Raw genomic sequence first — 20546 nt, 5'->3', positions numbered from 1 at the left:
AAAGGGAGTCCAGGACAGCCAAGGCTACACAGAGAAGCCCTGTCTCGAAAAAAAAAATTAGTAAAAAAAAAAAAACAAAACTAAGGTAGAGTGTAAAGACACTGAATGTTGATCTCTAGCCTCTACATACACATGCACATGAACTAGTACAGATATCTACACAAACAAAGCAGAAATAAGACACACAAACATTTATTGTTATTAGAAAAACAAATTATTAAGAACAGTGACAAGAACAAAATGAAATCAGGAAAATTATTTTAAGGAGTTAGAACAGAATTTTTAACAAGTGCGTAAAAATAATTACTTAAATTGTAAACTGCAGTAAATAGTTGGTCGTTTTTGTTGAGAAAGGGTCTCTTTTCTCTTTATAAAGAGTTGGGTGTCCTGGAACTTACTGGGTAGACCAGGCTAGCCATGAATTCACTTTTCTTTGCCTCCCAAGTGCTAGCATTAAAGGCGTGTGCTCCTACACTTGGCTATGTAACTCGTTTTAATTGACACTTGGCTGAGAAGAGAGTCTCTGTGAGGACTTGTCTGTGCCAGGTGGGCATGTCTGCGGGGGATTGCCGTGATGACACTGACAATGGAGGACACAGCCCACTGCAGGTGGCACCATTCCCTGGGCTGAGGGTCTCGGCCAGTGTCCAAGCGGAGAAACAAGCTAGGCACTGGCAGCACGTTTACATTTACCCCCTCTTCAAGTTGTATGGATATGATTAGTTGGCCTCAGGTCCCTGCCTTAAACCTCGGTACAATGATGGAACTGTCTTACCTAAGACTGCCAGCCAGATAAAATCTTTTCTTTCCTAAGTTGCTCTCATCCGGATATTTCTTTTTTTTTTTTTTCTTTTTAGTTACATTTTGTTAACTCTGTGTCCCAGCTGTATCCCGCTCCCTCATTCCCTCCCCAACCCCACACTCCCTCCCTGGTCTCCTCCCTGCCCCTTTCCAAGTCCACTGATAGGGGAGGACCTCCTCCCCTTTCATCTGACCCTGGTTTATCAGGTATCTTCAGGGCTGGCATCCGGATATTTCATCATAGAAACAAGAGAAGAAATTAAGACCCTAACTTGAGATTTACTCAATTTATAAGTTAAACCATGACTATCTCAAACCGATATTCCTAGACTACTACCAGCCTGTGCATGTATTCAGTAGGAAAAGAACACAAAGTTTTCAGACTCTCAAAAGGGCACTGGTTGAAAAAAGAAGAAGAAAAGAAAAATATAATACGTTAACTAGTCCCCAGAGATGGACTGTGGTGAACCAAACTGCTATTGACTGTTTCTATTCCAGTGTGATACTCTGGTTTACTCTTAATAAATGCAATAGCAATCTCAGAGTAAACCCCTCAGAGGCTTAATGGCTTTCACTTTTGTAGTTCTGAAGAACCCTGAACCACCACATCAGAACTCCAGAACTCCTGCAAGTTTGCTACAGAGGCTACAACAGACATAAAGGATCTGAGGCTTCTGGGAAAGAAAGCAAGGATAAAGTGTCTTCTTGCATCAACTGAAGTCGGTTTCTGGCTGTCCCACAAAGGTGCCAGCAGCACCAGTGGCCTATCAGACACATGTGGCTAGGCTGCCGCTGAGCTTCCATAACTGCCCACATGAAAACTTAGTATGAGAAACAAGAAAAAAGACACGGTGGCAAGTCATAGACACCCCTCAAGAGGCTGAGGCAAGGAGATCACTACTCTAAGCCCGGTCTGGGCAACATACTGAAATCCTATCCCAAAACCAAACCAAACAAAATCAAACTCAGTTACTTTAATTTTATGTGTTTTATTTACATACGCTGTTTCTATTACAAAGAGGTGAAATATAGATCAAACACTTAATTATGTCCTTATATTAAAAGAAGTGAAACAGAGTCAGGCATTCAAATGACCCTTCATTTAGATATTAGTGGTTAGTTATGCCTAATACCTTCTTCCTCCCTCGTCTTTAAAAAGGTAGACTGAAGCTAAGAAAGCACATTTAAAAGATATTTAAAATGTTGATGAAACAACATTGCATTATATCATATTAGTACAATTACAATGCTTACTGAACAGGAATATTTTTATTGATTTTCAACATAATCCTGCAAATGATACTTGAGTGGAAAATAAAACCTCACAGAACTGGGAACCCTGCCCCAGAGCCAAGAAGCAAAGCAGAACATAAACAATATGAAAAAGGCCAGACCTCATTTCATCCATTCAGCTTAAGTGAAATGAAGATATAAACAAACTTTGTGGTGGCATTGTTTTCATCTACTGTATTTGATTTTTCAAAACAAAAACATCCATTTTCCACAGCCACTTCTCTGTTAGTCAAAATGAATGGTAAAAGGCATGGCTTTGTGGAGAACAAACTTACATGAAAAGTACGTGTTTTTTTAAACTATCTAAATATATAGTTCATAATATTTACAATTTTTAAAAGATTTAACTTAAATTTAGCTTTTTTTCTTCTCCCTCAAATTTCTCCACCACCTGTAAGTAAAAAGTCTTTATATTCTTTAGGTGCTTAGGTAATATTTAGTCTACCTGAACTCCAGATCTCTCACCAGAAGATGAGAAGGAGACTGAACAATCTTAAGTGCCTAGCAACTGCACATATGTAACACAATGTTATTATCGATATCTTTATTAGTGATCACAAAATGCTGGCAACTCTCAGCAGCAGGGGGATGGGGTACTTGTGTGTGTTTACCCTTTGCCCTGTTCTTCTTGCCTAATAAAGCCCCATTTCGTTTTCCGCTTTACTCCCCTCACCCACCATAGTGTACACAACCTATCAACATGCCCTGTGTCCATGGTTAGCGCTTGAATAATACGACAGCCCTTGGTCAGTGACTGGTCATAAACAAAATGAGACCATTAAGCAATCAACAAAATATAAAAAGAAGTCTGTTAGATATCCTGAAGGAAAATGTTCTTTTACAAAAGCCCTACAGGTGGGCAAAGCGGCACATACCTGTAATCCCAACATTCAGGAGGCTGAGAACTAGGTCAGCCAGAGTCATCTGAGAAGGGGGAAAAAAGAGCTACCAAATGATTTTTTTTTTCTGCTAATGCAGAACTCTGATATAATCCCAAGACAGAAGACAAAAGTGAAGACAACAAAACAAGCAAGAGAAGGAGAACTGTGCTCACCAAGAGAGACTCAGGCTGAGTTACCTGCAGCCGCTCCACCTCTGAATTACTTTTTACACATCATTACATCTTCAGCAGTGAAGCCAAAGCTGCCATTTTGTTCCACGGAACTCCAAGAACATTGTTGCAGGTGTTCCTCAACTTACTGCAGTTACAGCTAACTAAACTCACTGTTTAGCAGAGGCACACCACCTATCCCTAACTTGGGCACTTACCAAAGCATCAAGATCTATAAAAATTTTGTACCTGATTGCTTAACACTTTACAAATACTGTAAATTAAAAAAAAAAAAAAAAAAAAAAAAAAAAAACCATAAAATCATTTTAGTATCAGTGAGGGAAGAGTTTTAAGAGAATAGTATATTTTGATAAAATTACACCAAATTTAAACTATCCTCTAAATAAAACAAGAGTCTATGTATATCAGAATGTATAAGACAAAGCACTAACTCTGATTTCTCCATGTGAAGCAAGTGACTCATTTGCCAATCAGAATCTGTTTGACAATTCTCCAAAATACACAAAGAATCCCTGAATACAACCCAGCAAGTATTCACTATGTACGATCTATAACATTTTCAACCCACCCCCAGCCTCTTCCTCAGAAGCTTCCAGGTCTTGTGGCAAAGAAGAGCACACAAATTCTGTGTGTGATACACCATAGCACCGTCAGCATCAACGGGAATAAATCTTGGAATTGAGCCCATCAAGAAACCATGGGCAGTAGGAAAGAGGGTGCAAGAGGAATGGAATCAGGGAAACAGAAGGGGGGGAGAGAGAGAGAGAACAAAAGGAAGAAAGCTGCAGAAAATGTCGTCTTCTGGGCTAATCTTGACATTTAAGGCAAACTGTAGCAGTGGATAAGAAGAGTAGAGATCCCCCAATGGAGCAGAAAGAGGAACTGGGAGCTGCTGACAACTGTCTATGACCTTAATGACTTAAGCCTGCACAGGCTCTACTGGGCGAAGCCCAGCACCTTACTCCTTCTATGTACTCCAGATTGAAACTGATTATAATTCTGATGAGAAAAGCTACCACAAAGAAACTGATCCTAAAGCGTAAAATGAAATCAACAGAAATAAGTCAGAGAAGTAAGAATATGTACAACAAAGAGGAGGTTTATAGAGAGGAAGAGGGAAACAAGAAAGGGTAACAGGGCTGCAAATGACTACAATACATTGTATACATGTGTAAAACTGTCACAGAACTGTGCGTAATAATCAGCATACATCTACATGTCTCTCCTTCATGAGGGAAGATGTCCTGGACCCAGTGAATGCATTTCTTCTAATCCATGCCTTACATTAGCACGCAAAGTCGAGTCTCACTACAGATCTAACTATGCCCCAACACAATGTGCTTCCTGAATACGCATACTCTTCCAGTCAGAACAGACACACTCTGAGCTAAAAATCACTGGGGATTCTAATTAAAGTCCACAACTCTACAACAGCTAGCTTTTTGTAAGTAACTATGTATGTACTATATAAGAAACTGTGAGTTTTGAATAACTGTGTATGCTTTCTACCAGCCAGCACTCACTTTAGATATTTTAACCAATAAAAACCAATACCTATATGTCAATAAATGTACCCCAGCAGATATGGACAAACTCTGAAAGTACAAGAAGCCTTTTGGTCATGGCTTGTATGATAGTCTGGGTCACAATGTGACTTGCTAACGAGAAACCATGATACATATTCAATAAAAAGGTAATAAAAATACAAGCAAGTACGAAATTACCATTACGTCTTTCTGCCTCGCCACTTACAATGAGCAGCTTGTCTCATCTAGTCCCATTTTCAAAAGCCTCACTCAGGTAGAGGGTTGGTGTATTCTACAAGGCTTGACAAACAAACGCACCACTATGTTAGCCTCTCACAGCGGTTTTATGCTCCTCTGGCTCAAACTATAACTTGCAAATGTATTCATTTAACGCTGCCAGGAATACCCCACAGTCACATCTTTTTACTTTCGTCACCATCAAACACAACAAGGAAACAGAACAGAGTGGTAAGTTGTATCTGATGGGAGCCTGTGGATGAGGCACAGCTGGGAGGACCATTCTGCCCACTGAAATGGCCTTCTGCCTACCGGTACCTCCTGGAAGCTTACAAAATGAGACAAATCCCCAGGACTCATCCCAGACTTGCCAGATCATACTCTGTATTTTAAATTAAACCTCCAGGTAACTCACACATGTCTGTCTGAGAAGCTACAATGTTAAAATTAAAAACAATGACTGAGAATATAATCACGATTACTATCCCTGGACAAATGAGATGGCTCAGCAGCACACACCTGAAAGCTTGAGCTCGAGCCCTACAGCCCACGGTGAAAGGAAATAATTGGATCCAGAACATATACACACAAACATGTACACGTGCAGACATCATACATGTGTATCACATGACAATAATAAGTAAAATAAGGCCAGAGAGACGGGTTAGAGGCACTTGCCAGCAAGACTGACCAGCTGCACTTGCTCCCCGGGACCCACCAACCAGGAGAAAACCAGCTCTTACAAGTTGTCCTGTCTTCCACACACGTGCAGTAGCACACGTGCCCCTCAGAAAGATAAATAAATAGTGAAATAACCTTTCAACACTTTGACTTCCCAGCCACTGGCAAACCAGCTGCAATGCCAGCATTAAGAAGTTGAGTCAGGAGGATCACAAGTTCAAGGCCAACATGCACTACATAGGGAGACTTAGTCTCCAAAAAAGAAAATCAAACAAAACAAAGAGATGGTTATTCCCAAAGACCTTAGGAACAGAAAACACAAACCTGAAGATCCACACATTAAGCATCTGAAAACTACGCCTAAAGAGTCCCTATACACCAGTTTCTCATAAAGGCTTGCCAACATCAGACATATTAGATAGCTTCAGAAATTGATGAGTTATGCCCTGTACAGCTTTCACAGCAACAAATTATCAATTTAAAAATTCAAAGTCAACACATAGTGCCTCACAGTCATTTAATCTGGCAAGAGTACAAAGTAGAAAGAAACCTGAAGTAACATACTGGAAATATTTGATTTATGTTAAACACCAGTATGGAATTCAAACACACTCACCCAAGCCCTATCCCTGATCATTCAGCTCACTGATTAGCTTACATACACTGTTCAGCTAAATTTAATATTTAAAATTTTTAAAGTTTTTTCTACATATTTTTCTAAGTACAACTTATTTTAAGTAAATTTCCTGAACTAAAAAGATCTTTCAGCACCACAACAGAACAATACCAAAATGGCCCTGTGCTGTAAAAGGCACTGGTTATACTAAGTGAAATTCTGTCTCTAACAAGAAACTTCTACTGACGAACCAAGAAGGCTAAGCCACCACGTCCACGAGTCCAGTAAGGGCCACGCAGCGTGTCAGAAAGAAATTGTTTTTCTGCTCCTTTTGATGGGTTATGCTTTCAAGTCAGGAAATTAGAAACAGGTGTGCCAGAGGGCACACACATCCTCGCTCCACACTGAAAAACAGGCGTTTTCAATTTTCAAACATGAAAGGGACTCCTGTTGAATGAAAGAAGAAATGAAAATCCAGCTCTGTTTCTGCTAACCATATGAAGAGAGCTTAGAAGGTCTTTTGACAAGTTGCTTGACTTAGTCCCTCTCCAGCTGACAGCAGGTAGTACTTGACAATAGGAAGGAAGAGGCGTTCTTTAAAGTGAGGACAATCACGAGGGAAACGCACTAAGGATCACAGCCTTGGCATTTTAACCCATCCCTTGATCTCACTCCTCTGTTTTTACCACTTCTTCACCTTCGGTTTTAAAATCAGAAGTCTGTTCTTTCACAAAACAACAACAAAGCAATGCGAAGTATCTAGCTAGAAGGAAAAACAAGAGTGACAAACTACGAACGCCACGTTGGGGCCCACTGCAGCCCAGGTCTAATCTCAGAAAGACTTCTCGCGAGTCCTGAGCTGCGCGGAGCTCTCGGCAGCAGTGTGACTACAATGGGCCACAGAACCAAGGGCAGCTGCGGAGATGGGACTGGGGGAAGGAGCACACACCGCGGGCACAACCCACCATGGCCTACTCCAGAGGCCTGGAAGTACTGCAGTGCATATTCTCATATACCTGAATCCAACTCGGAGCCAGGTGGGGTGGCACGTGCTTTAACCCCAGCACTTGGGAGGGCAGAGACGGGAGGATGTCTCTGAGTTTGAAACCAGTGTGGTCCATGTATCGAGCGCCAGGACAGCCAGAGCTACAGAGAAAGACCCTGCCTCAAAATTAAAACAAGATAGAGGGTAGAAGTAAAGCAACTAAGACAATGAACCTCAAGTCTCAACAATTCCTTCATGTTTCACCAGGGACGGTTGCCGAAAAGGAACTAGAAAGATTAAATCCCTAATAGGCGTGTACAAAACACTCTGAGGAAGGGGGGGAGGTTGTCACCAAATGTGCTTGTGACACACAGAAGAAAAAAGATTACGAATGACAGCCACTAAAAAGGATGCTCCTGACTACCTTTCTACCTCCCCAAGACAGCAGTGTGGTACTGGCCCCACCTCAGCACCTGCCCAACTCTGCACCCTGCTGCAGGTCTCCTTTTCCACTCCGACAGTCATCTCAGGAACAACTTCTGAGCACATTCCCTCAAACATCCCTCATGTGGGTACAAGAGGGGCAGGGATAGTTGTGAAACCAGAAAAAAGTGGCAAACTCTCCTAGTTCTTCCGGAGGAGACTCCAGTGAGGAGCCCAATTTAAGATACAATGTTTGCAATTTTAAAATCCCATCTACCTTGGTACTTACTCAGGCTAAGCACAGTCATAGCTCTCTTGGACCTCAGGTTTCTAGCAGTTCCATAAAAGCAAGAAGCTAGACAATCAGAAAGCACTGGGCCCCGAAACAGAACCTAGGCAGCAGGTTCCGTCTTCAGATGCACACAGATCTTCTCCAGCCTCCTTCCCCACTCCTCCTGTTAGCCTACCCCAACTGCAGCAGGCACTCCCTGGAACCTGCCAGCCAATCTTGCCCAAGAAGCAGGCAAGCCAGCAAAGCAAGCAGAGGAGCTTCAGATCTCCCTCTCCCTCCGCCCCTCCAATCAGACCCCACGTCCTACCCCAGCTCTGTAGCAGGCTGTGGCCTTCCCTTGCTGTGTCATCCCATTCTCAGGGAACTAAGCCTATCCTGGGGGAGCACTCTACTTCCCTCCCTCTTGTGCACCTCCTCAACCCTGCTTCCTAGTCCATCCCCATTCCCCAGTGTCAGCTCCCAATACCTGGAAACACATTCCACGCAAAACTGCCAGCGGCCACAGCTATCAGCAGCCCAGAAGCATCCCCTACCACACAACACACAGCTCCCACACCCCAGAACCAGAGAAGGCAACAGAAACCAAGGAACAGCACACTCACCCGACAAAGACCAGACATAGGCACCGTGAATTACAATCATCCAAAACCCAGATGCCTAGACACCAGCATAATAATCAAGAGCAGCCAGGACAGTATGCATCTACTGGAGCCTAGCAACCTACACAGTGAGCCTGAGAAATGCAATATGCATGAAACACAACACAAAGACCTTCCTTAAAATAGCCTTTTGGAATATGACAGAGGCTCCTGTGTTGACTAGATTTATGTCAATGTGACACAACCTGTAGTCATCAAGAGAAAGAAACCTCAATTGAGCAAATGCCTCCAAAAGATCAGGCTGTGGGCCAGGCTCTAGAGCGTTTTCTTAGTGATCGATGGGGAAGGCCCAGTCCATTGTGGGTAGTGCCACCCAAGGGCTGGTTGTCCTGGGGTCTGTAAGAAGGATGACAAGGCCATGGAAGCGAGCCGGTACCCCGCACCCCACCACAGCCTCTGCATCAGCTCCTGCCTCCAGATTCCTGCCCTGCTTGCTCCCCCAGGATAGGCTTAGTTCCCTGAGAATGGGATGACAGAGCAAGGGAAGGCCACAGCCTGCTACAGAGCTGGGGTAAGACATGGGGTCTGATTGGAGGGGCGGAGGGAGAGGGAGATCTGAAGCTCCTCTGCTTGCTTTGCTGGCTTGCATTCTTGCCCTTGCTACCTTCATGATGAACAGTATTGTGGAAATGTAAGCTACATAAACCCTTTCCTTCCCAACTTTCTGCTTCTTGGTTATGGAGTTTCACTGCAACAGTACAAACCCTAAGGCCATCCTTGAATTGTAAATGAATAAATTAATTAAATAAATCTATGAAAACACAAACAAACATTGGGAAGAAATGAATAAAACCAAAAGAAAGAAGGAAAACAACTGTCTTGGAGTAACACTATCCAAGAAAGTAAAATACTTGAATGATAAAAACTTTAAAACATGAAGAATTTGAAAAAAATATCAAGATAGATCTCCCATACACATGAATCAGTAGGATGAAAATACAGTAAAAATGGCCATCCTACAAAAAGCAATCTACAAATTCCATTCAATCACCATCAAAACCCCAACACAATTCTTCACAGAAATTAAAAGGACAATTTTCAGATTAAGATGAAAACACACCCAGAAAGAAAAAAGAAAAGAAAAAAAAAACAAAAACAAAAAACAAAAACAGAATAGCCAAAACAATCCTAAATAATAAAAGAACTGAAGGAGACATCAGCATCCTCAACTGAAAACTGTATTGCAGAGCTATAATAATAAAAACAGCATGGTATTGGTGCAAAAAAACATGTTTGTTCAATGGAATCAAACTGAAGACCCAAACATAAATCCATATACCTATGAACACCTGCTTTTTTTTCTAATAAAAGAAGCCAGAAATAAACACTGGAAAAGAGACAGCATCCTCACAAAATTGTGTTCATCAAACTAGATGGCTGCATTTCAATGAATGCAGACAGATCTATACTTATCACCCTGCAAAAAAAGCTCAACTTCAAACGGATCGAAGACCTCAAGATAAAACCAGATACACTGAACCTGGTAAAGGAGAAAGTAGAAAATAGTCTTGAACTCATTAGCATAGGAAAAGAGTTTCTGAACAGAATACCATTAGAATAAGCACTAAGAATAATAAGTGGGACCTCATGAAACTGATAAGCCTCTGTACAGAAAAGGACACTGCCATTTGGACAAAGCATCAGCCTACAGAACAAAAGAATTTTACCAACCACACATCTGATAGAGGGCCAATATCCAAGATGTATACAAAACACACACACACACACACACACACAAATAAAAATGAAAAACAACTATATATATATATATATATATATATAGAGAGAGAGAGAGAGAGAGAGAGAGAGAGAGAGAAAACAAACTGAATTTAAAAAAAAAATGAGGTACCAATTTAAACAGTGAATTCTCAGTAGAAGAAACTCAAATACCTGAAAAACACTTCTGGAAATGTTCAACATGCTTAGTCACAAGGGAAATACAAGTCAAAACTATTGCAAGGTCTCATCTTGCACCGTCAGAGTGGCTGAGGTAGGAACACAAATGATGGCTGGTGCGAGCAAGAATGTTGAATGAGGCGAACCACTTAACCCACAGCCAGTGGGAGAGGGAAAACAGGAGTTAATCTCCCCCAAGATTCAGCTGTGCCACTCTCTTGGGCACATGTCCAGCAGATGCTTCATCCCATCCCAGGGACATTTAGTCAGTAATGTTCATTTCTGCTTTATTCATAATAGCCCGAAACTGAAAACAAACTAGCTGGTCCTCCATATATGAATGGATAGAGAAAAGGTGCCATTTACACACTGTGATATTACTCAGAGTTTAAAAAGAATGAAATTTGCAGATAAACAGATAAACTGGGGGAAAAAAATCATCCTGAGTGAGGTAACCCAGACCCAAAAAGACAATGTGGTATATGTTCACTTACATGTGAAAATTAGCTGTTAAGTTAATGATAACCAAGCTATAATCCATAAAAGCACAGAGGTCAGGCATCAAATAAGGGACTGGGGCAGGGGAACAAACAGATTTCCCTATGAAAGGGAAACAGAATGTATAGTTATCACTGGATGAGGGTGGGAGTGGGCTGGAATGGAAGGAAAAAGCAGGAAGGTAGGAGGAGGGAGTCTGGGGAGAAAGAGCTAAGATTAAAGGGCGTTTGAGGGGCAGTATGGAAACCTGGGAGCAGAAGCCTCCTAAGCCAGATACATATATTAAGGCAATCTAAGTAAAGGCAGCAAAATGGGGGAGACAGAGTTGCCACTGGACATTCACTATCACCACATGAAGCTTCCGGAACTGGTTACACCTGATTAAGCTGTTGGCCAAACCCATGGAGAATCCCAAACAACCCAGGCTGTTCTCCACAAAATGACAGTAAGGCCCTGTTGTTGAAGACAATGCCTTTGCAATTCAATGAACTTCTCATTGAGAAGCTGAGCTAATGGCTACGTAAAGCAGTGGTTCTCAACCTATGGGTCACAATTCCTTTGTCAAACCTCTATCTCAAAAAATATTTACATTATAATTCGTAACTAGTAAAATTACACTTATAAAGTAGCAGTGAAAATTTGATGGTTGGGGGTCACCACATGAGGAGCTGTATTAAAGGGTCACAGCACCTGACCTACAGCCTATACCCTACATCTAGTGTTCCATACTAGAAGGTACTTTACAAGCTACAAAGGAGAAACATAATCACCAACCCAGCTACAAGCCCTGTGATCAACAACGCTGTCCTACCTATAAGACAGCAGTGCGATGGTAGCACAGCGCCTATCAGAATAACCAGCCAATGTCAGGTTTGACCTAAGGCCCACTCCATGAGGTAAGACCCAAAACTGATACTGCTTAGAGGGACCTAAGAGAGAAGCAAATACTCCTGTTCTACCCCTAACGACAGTCTGCTGTGCTCCTAGATCGCTGCCATGCTCAGCCTCCTCAGAGAAGCTTCCTCCTGCAGCAGATGAGAACAAATTCAGAGAGTCACAGGCAGAAAATATGAACTGGGCGAGAGACCTTAGAATACCTGGCCCTAAACAGGTTTTCTCCATCAAATCCTTCCCCTCAAAGATCAGGGAATCCTGCAGAAGAAAAGATGGAAAGAGTAAAAGAGCGAGAAAGAATGGAGGACACCAGGAGAACACGACCCTTTAATCAATAGATGGATACACATGAACTAATAGAGACTGCGGCACACGGGAGCACAGGCCTGCACCAGACAGTCCTAGAGCTGAAAGCAGAAGCCACCATTTTGGTGCCTTCATTTAGACTGCCCTCTTCTGTATCTATTTTAGGAAGCTGGTACTGTATTATATTTCCACAGTACCTCTAAAATGCCCCTTAATTTCAGCTATTTCTCCCCCATATTCCCTCTTACTTCCACACACCACTTGATCCTCCCACTCCAGCCTCAATCTATAACCTATACATTCTCTCCAATTGACAACTCGCAAATGAAAGTTAATTTTTATCTGTGAGAGTCTTCCTGGAAAAACAAAAACAGTCAATGGAACATAAACAGTAAATTCAGATATACAATGGGATCTCTTCTAGTCTAGTCTGTTGACTGACTCTACACTCAGCAACAGCCAGTTATTCAAGTTGTGTTATTAACGACAAGCAATGACGGCTCCCAAGTCTGGACAAGAACCAAGGTGGCTCTTCTTCTCCTTCCCTAGTGTCACAGAGCCCATAATTCCAGAACATTTGTCAGAGTTGAGCAGTTCCGGACACATGCACACCCCACTCACTCCTCCCCATCCGAAGATGACAACAAGAGGCTAGAGTTGATTCCTTGGGCTAATGACCAAATTGCCTGTCTGTTCTTGGGAAAGCCCTATCCAGACCATAACTATTTTTTTTCTGCTTTTCAGTTATCACCTTCCAAGATACATAAACCCAAAACACTGGCCAGCTCTCTGGATTTTCTACAATAGCCCAAGGCACAACTCTCTTATTCTGGTCAAACAATTGCAAAATTCACTGTTCCGCCTTACCTAGGACTTGGCCACCCAACTCTACCATGTGTTTCCATCATCAGCCTCATAACAACAGCCCCAGGAAAAACTAAGAATGAAGCAAAAACAGTCCTACAGAAAGGAGGAACAGAAAATCTGTTCTCTCATCCTCCAATTCTAGTATTTAATCCTTTGCCTTGCTGCATATCCAAATTCAAATGCAATTCTGCAAGCTATGAGCAGGAAACAACCGGTGCAGAAGACATAAAATGGAAAATAGAGAGGAAAGGGAAGCTTATAAACACCTCAGGGTGCAATTCCAGCTTTACTTGCCATTGTAATTCTACTTAGCAGGATCAAATTCATGAAGTATGTTCTTATTCTAACTTCTACACCACAAGTTTTTAAAAACAGGGATTTGTGGATGAGTAGATAATCCCAAAGGAATTGAATCTCTTTCACAAATTGACACAGTGAGGCAGACTCTCAAGACAGTTTCAAATACCCAGATATGAGGATAACACCAAAACAATAAACTAACTCAGTGAAGAAGACATTACCTAAAGCAAAGCGAGCGCAGTGCCTAATATTGAGTTATGTGGGCAGGAAGATAAAGCAGTGTTTCAGACTTCAGTTTGTTCACTAATTTTCTAAAGACAGGGGACTACATGCATTAGGGAATTTTGGCGTTGTGTGGCAATGCTTTTAAACGTGCAGTGAAGACTAAACTGAAAGTTACTATGACAGAGCCCCAGCTCCCTATCCCCTACCTAGGTGATCTACCTGGGGCACAGCCAGCAGAAGTGAGCTGCACTTTGTCCCAGATCTCCGCTGCCACCCACCCAAAGAGGCCAATGGGGTACCCAGGCAACATTATGTGTAGAGCCCCTTCCACCTGTTCCCTACCTGCCTCGTCCACCTGGGGCACAGGGAGCAGAGCCAGCAGACAGGCCTGCAGGACCCCGGGAACATTCAGGTCCACCTGAGACACAGCTCCCAGAGGTGAGCTGCAGGGGCTCTTCCCTGAGCTCCACTGCAGCCTTGACTTCCTGGGGGGTTCTGCACTGGGAACATTTGGCCAACACCAAGGCCAGCATAAGAATACAATCCACTTGTGGGTATATGCCTAGGAGTGGTATTGCTGGATCTTGAAGTAGATCTATTTCTAATTTTCTGTGAAAATGCCAGATTGATTTGCAAAGTGGTTGTACAAGTTTACATTCCCACCCTTTTTCTCCATATCCTCACCAGCATGTGTTGTCACTTGAGTTTTTGATCGCAGCCATTCTGATGGGTGTAAGATGGAATCTTAGAGTTGTTTTGATTTGCATTTCCCTGATGACTAAGGACTTTGAGCATTTCTTTAAGTATTTCTCAGCCATTAGAGATTCCTCTGTTGAGAATTCTCTGTTTAGCTCTGTACCCCATTTTTTAATAAGATTACTTGATTTGTTGGTATCTAATTTATTGACTTCTTTATATATTCTGAATATTAGCCCACTGTTGAATATTGGGTTGTGAAGATCTTTTCCCAATCTGTGGCTGCTGTATTATTCTGTTGACAGTGTCCTTTGCTTTACAGAAGCTTTTCAGTTTCATGGGGTCCCATTAATTAATTATTGATCTTAGAACCTGAGGTGCTGGTGTTGTGGTCATGAATTTGCCTGGCAAGACTGCCTTACCATGCCACCATAAAAGAGGATGAGCTCAGTCCTGATGAGACTTGAAGTGGTGGGGTAGGTTGGAGGAAGAGCTTTCCTGAGGAGAGAGGAAGGGCAAGGGGAAAGGAGGGAGGGTGGGACCAGGAGGAGAGGAGAGGGACTACTATTGAGATGTGAAGTAAACAACTGAATAAATAAAGTTAAAAAGTTTTTGAAAAATCCATTTTGCTAACCAGAAAATCCTCAACAGAGGAATATCGAATGGCAGGGAAACACTTAAAAGAAATGCTCAATGTCCTTAGTCATCAGGGAAATGTAAATCAAAACGACCCTGAGATTTCACCTTACACCCATCAGAATGGCTAAGATCAAAAACTCAAGTGACAACACATGCTGGAGAGGTTGTGGAGAAAGGGGAACCCTCCTCCACTGCTGGTGGGTATGTAAACTTATACAACCACTTTGGAAATCAATCCGGCGCTTTCTCAAACAATTAGGAATAGTGCTTCTTCAAGATCCAGCTATACCATTCCTAGGCATATATCCAAAAGATGCTCAAGTACACAAGAAGGACATTTGCTCAAACCATGTTTGTAGCAGCTTTCTTCATAATAGCCAGAAACTGAAAACAACCCAGATGTCCCTCACCTGAGGAATGGATACAGAAATTGTGGTACATTTACACAATAGAATACTACGCAGCAATTAAAAACAAGGAAATCATGAAATTTGCAGGCAAATGGTGAGAAGTAGAAAAGATCATCCTGAGTGAGGTATCCCAGAAGGAGAAAGACCCACATGGTATATACTCAGTTATAAGTGGAGAATAAACATATAATATAGGATAAACATACTAAAATCTGTACACCTAAAGAAGCTAAGCAAGACAGAGGATCCTGAGTAAGATGATCAATCCTTACTCAGAAAGGCAAAAGAGACGGACATCAGAAGAGGGAGAAAACAGGGAGCAGGAGAGGAGCCAACAACATAGGGCCTTTGAAAGACTTTACCCAACAAGATAACAAAGCAGATGGTGAGACTCATAGCCAAACTTTGGGCAGAGTGCAGGGAATCTTATGAAAGAAGGGGGAGATAGAAAGACCTGGAAGGGACAGGTGCTCCACAAGGAGAGCAACAGAACCAAAAAATCTGGGCCCAGGGTCTCTTCTGAGACTGATACTCCAACCAAGGACCACCCATGGAGATAACCTAGAACCCCTGCACAGATGTAGCCCATGGCAGCTCAATCTCCAAGTGGTTGCCCTGGTAATGGGAACAGGGACTGTCTGACATGAACTCAGTGGCTGGCTCTTTGATCAACTCCCCCTAATGGGAAAGCAGCCTTACCAGGTCATAGAGGAAGACAATGCAGCCAGTCCTGATGAGACCTGATAGGCTATGGTCAGATGGAAGAGGAGGAGAACCTCCCCAATCAGTGGACTTGGGGAGGGACATGAGAGGAGATGAGGGAGGGATGGAGAAAGGGAAGGTGGGACTGGGAGAAGATGAGGGAGGAAGAGAGGGTGGGGTTGGGAGAGGATGAGGGTGAGGGCTACGGCTGGGATACAAAGTGAATAAACTATAATTTATTTAAAAAAATGAATTTTTTAAAAGAAGAATACAATCAATAAGAGCCAGGGCAATATGGCACCACCAGAGCCCAATTATCCTATAAGAAGCTCTGGATACCCTAACACAACTGAAACACAAAAATATGGCCTTAAGGGCTGGAGAGATGGTTTAGAGGTTAAGGATACTGGCTGCTCTTCCAGAGTTCAATTCCCAGCATGCACATGGTCGCTCCCAACCATCTATAATGAGACCTGGTGCCTGCTTCTGGCATGTAGTCAGAACATTGTATACATAATATATAATATCATAAGGGAGCAGGGTACAGCTGGGATACAGAGTTAATAAAATGTAACTAGTAATAATGAAAAAAAACAATAAAAAGAAAAGAAAATGGTAAGAAAGCAAAAAAAAAAAACTAATAAATAAATAAATAAATAAATAAATAAATAAATAAATAAGGATAAGATGACCTTAAATCCAACCTTAAAAAGATGATAGAGGCCTTTAAAGAGCAAACGAATAAATCCATTAAAGAAATATAGGAAAGCACAATTAAGCCAGTGAAGGAAATGAATAAAACTGTTCAAGGCCTGAAAATGAAAATAAAAGCAATAAAAGCAAAAGCAAAACCTGAGGAAATCCTAGAGACAGAAAACATAAGAAAGCAACAACATAGGTAAGCATCACCAACAGCATTCAAGAGATGGAGACAAAATCCCAGACATACAAGATGCGATAGAAGATAGTGATAGAAGAATCAAAGAAAATGTTTTATCTAAAAGAATTCCTGACGCAGAACATCCAGGCAATCTGAGATACTATGAAAAGACCTAACATAAGAATAACAGAAACAGAGAAAATGAACAGTCCTACTTCCAAGGACCAGAAAATATTTTTAACAAACTCATAAAAAAAAAAAAAAAAAAAAAATCTCCCAACCTAAAGAAAAAGATGCTTATAAACATACAAGAAGCCTACAGAACAACAATTAGACTGGACCAGAAAAGAAAATCCTCCTGCTATATGATAATCAAGCCTCAACAGATACAAGAAAACTGAAATAACACCTTGTGTTTTATCAGACCACCATGGATAAAGTTGGACTACTACAACAACAGAAAACCTACAAACTCATGGAAACTAAACAACACCCTACTGAATGGCCACTGGGTCAGGGAGGAAATAAAGAAATTACAGACTTCCTAGAATTCAAGGAAAATGAAAACTCAACATACCCAAACTTATGGGAGAAAGAGAAAACCATGCTAAGAGGAAAGTTCATAGCACTACATGACTTCATAAAGAAATTGGAAAGATACCATACTAGCAATTTAAAAAGCACACATGAAAGCTCTAGAAGAAAAAGAAGAGGAGTAGGCAGCAGGAAATCAATAATTAGAAACAAAGAAACAATACAAGGAAACAACAAAACCAAGAGCTGGTTCTTTGAGAAGATCAACAACACAAACAAACCCTTGGCCAAACAAACCAAAAGGCAGAGAGACAATATCCAAATCAGCAAACTCAGAAATGAAAAGGAGGACATAACAGACACCGTGGAAATCCAAAGAATCATTAGGTCTTACTTTAAAAACCATTACCCCACAAAATTACAGTCTAAACAAAATGAACATCAATTATTAACATTAAATCAAGATCAGGCAAACAATCCAAATAAACCCTTAAAAAATAGAAGTACTCATTAAATGTCTCCCAAACAAACAAACAAACAAAAGCCCATGGTCAAACGGTTTGAGAGTATAATTCTACAGACCTTCAAATAACAGCTAACACCGATACCCCTGAAACTATTCCACAAAATAGAAAAAAAAGGAACACTGTGAAGCTGATTCTGTGAGGACACAGTCACCCTGATTCCTAAACCACACAAAGATCCAACAAAGAGAATTTCAAACCATTTTCCCTTAAAAATTTTGACACAAAAATACCTAATAAAATAATCATGAACTGAATCCAAGAACACATTGAAAACATCATCCATCATGATTGAGTAAGCTTCATTCCACGGATACAGGGATGGTCTAATATATGAAAAGCCATCAATGTGATCTACTCTATAAACAAACAGAAAGAAAAAAAATCACATGGTCATCTCATTAGATACTGAAAAGCCTGTGACAAAATCCAACACCCCTTCATGTTAAAAGTCTTGAAGAGATCACGAATACAAGGCACAGATGTAAACATAATAAAGGCAATCTACAGCAAGCCAATAACCAAGATCAAATTAAATGAAGAGAAACTTAAAGCAATTCCAATAAAATCAGGGACATGACAGGCTGCCCACTCTCTCCATATCTAATCAATATAGTACTTGAAGTTCTAGCTAGAGCATTAAGACAAATAAAGGAGATCAAGAGGATAAAATTGGAAGAGAAGTCAATGTATCACTGCTATTTGCAAATGATATATAAATAAGTATACATAAGTGACCCCAAAAATTCTACCAGAGAACTTCTTTAGCTGATAAATACCTACAGCAAAGTACCTGGATACAAAATTAACTCAAAAAAAAAAAAAAATCAGTAGGCTCCCTTTATACAAATGATAAATGGACTGAGAAAGAAATTAGGGAAACAAGCCTGAAAAAAAGATTTTAAAATAAAGATAAAAGAGTAGGAAGAAATTTTAGAAGGAAGAGAAGGATGGAGAGAAGAGGATAGGAAGAGGAGGAGGAAGGAGGAGGAGGAGGAGAGCATCAGCAGAAACTGATTGGAGCAAGTGGGTGAGGCATGTCAGTGGAGGATGCCCACAGGAGCACTTGTGAACAGAGAAGATCTTAGGCAGCTCATCTCTTGGGTGGGCCCCTCCTGGATCTCCAGTGGCTTAGATAAACAGTAGTTGAATCTTTTTAAAAGGTACTTGGGAATTATTTACCTCCCAACTATGTTCAAGGAAACAGGTTTTCATTTTTATTCTATTTACTATCTTACTTTGGGAATGTTTTATCATTCTCTATTCCCTTTCTGACAGCCCTAGGGACCAGGACCAACCCATTCCAGATGAAGGGATCTTGGAGAACACTCTAAGGTAAACATGCTTGGGTCTGAAGTGAGGAAAAGCACAGTCCAGAAACTGAAACAGCACGTCAGTGAGTTCAAACAGCATATGACAATTTAGTAATACATTGTAAATTACAGTAGATCACAGGACAATTAAGCAGGATGGATAGGCAAGGTATTGTACTGACAAAAAAAAAAAAAAAAAAACCTAATGTGGTCAGAAACTGAAGAGGCAGAAGAATAGAAAAGGCAGATGTGTCAGTGCTACATGAATATGATAATAGAGGAGAAGGGGTGAACAGCCCTGACACTGTCCACCGGTGGCATCACCAGATAAAGAGAAGGGGCTTCAAGTAAATTGGTACCAGAATTATAAAAATCTGAAAACAGGCTATTACTCTACCCATTAAACCCTCCCCTACTGACCACCCCTACAGTACACAGAAACATACACACAAACACACATGCATGTGCACGCTTGCACACAAATTCTACATCACACATGCTCACTATTTCAATCATCTCCAAGTTATAAACTTTCTTAGTATACGTACAAAAGGGCTCTTTATTAAAAGCTGCAGGAATGTTACAGGTTACACATTCAGAAGCACATCATGCGGGTTTTATGGCAACATTTTACATGATAATTTTTTTAAATGCTCCACTGCTTTGACATCACTTGTGATGTGAATATAGCCATCCATGAGTCATTAGATAATAAACACAATAAAGTTATAGCTAATGTCAGTTGTACTGATGAAGTTTGCAAAGTTTTTCTAATAGGAAACTAAACAATCTTTAAAACTTCTCAACATTAATGATATTTTTATGCATCTATGCTCTCTTAAATGTTTCCCTCAAAATACCAATTTTAATTATTAAGTGAGTGACAGGGTTGTAGTCATGAAGAATGGTCATGAAAGCAGCAAATACCTGAGGTACTCACAGCTGTGGAATAGGGGTTTTGAGCGCCACTATTTTCAGCCCAGCAGCCACATCCATAAAGAGCAGCCTAGGAAAACAGAAGATAGGTGCATATAATAAGTTCTAAATATTACACACAGTTATTAGTCTTCAGTACAAGGTAAAGTCATACCCATCTGATAAAACTCAGTTTATTAATGATACACAAAATAGACAACAAACAAAATATAATACTCTATGCTAATTAAAAATAGAAATATGAGAATTCCTATCTCAAGAAAAGAAGGTAGACTAAAAACACGGGGAAGACTAAAAAACCACACCAGGAGCTGTTTTCTTGTGCACACACGCATATACAC

General features: G+C 41.0%; 1 protein-coding gene across 1 annotated transcript in view; it reads right to left on the bottom strand.

The window, feature by feature from the left end:
- Window positions 1-20546, bottom strand: part of Tasp1 (taspase 1) — a 187710-nt gene that overhangs the window by 52527 nt on the left and 114637 nt on the right. The window contains exon 10 of the mRNA XM_055602612.1: window positions 20197-20275. Within this exon, the coding sequence (XP_055458587.1) occupies window positions 20197-20275 (79 nt within the window). The remainder of the gene's footprint in view (window positions 1-20196; window positions 20276-20546) is intronic.

The sequence above is a fragment of the Psammomys obesus genome, unplaced genomic scaffold (assembly GCF_907164565.1).
Source record: "Psammomys obesus unplaced genomic scaffold, mPsaObe1.curated_primary_1811, whole genome shotgun sequence".
Lineage (NCBI taxonomy): Eukaryota > Metazoa > Chordata > Mammalia > Rodentia > Muridae > Psammomys > Psammomys obesus.
Note: the sequence above shows the minus strand (reverse complement) of the source record. Positions and strands in the feature narration are given on the sequence as shown.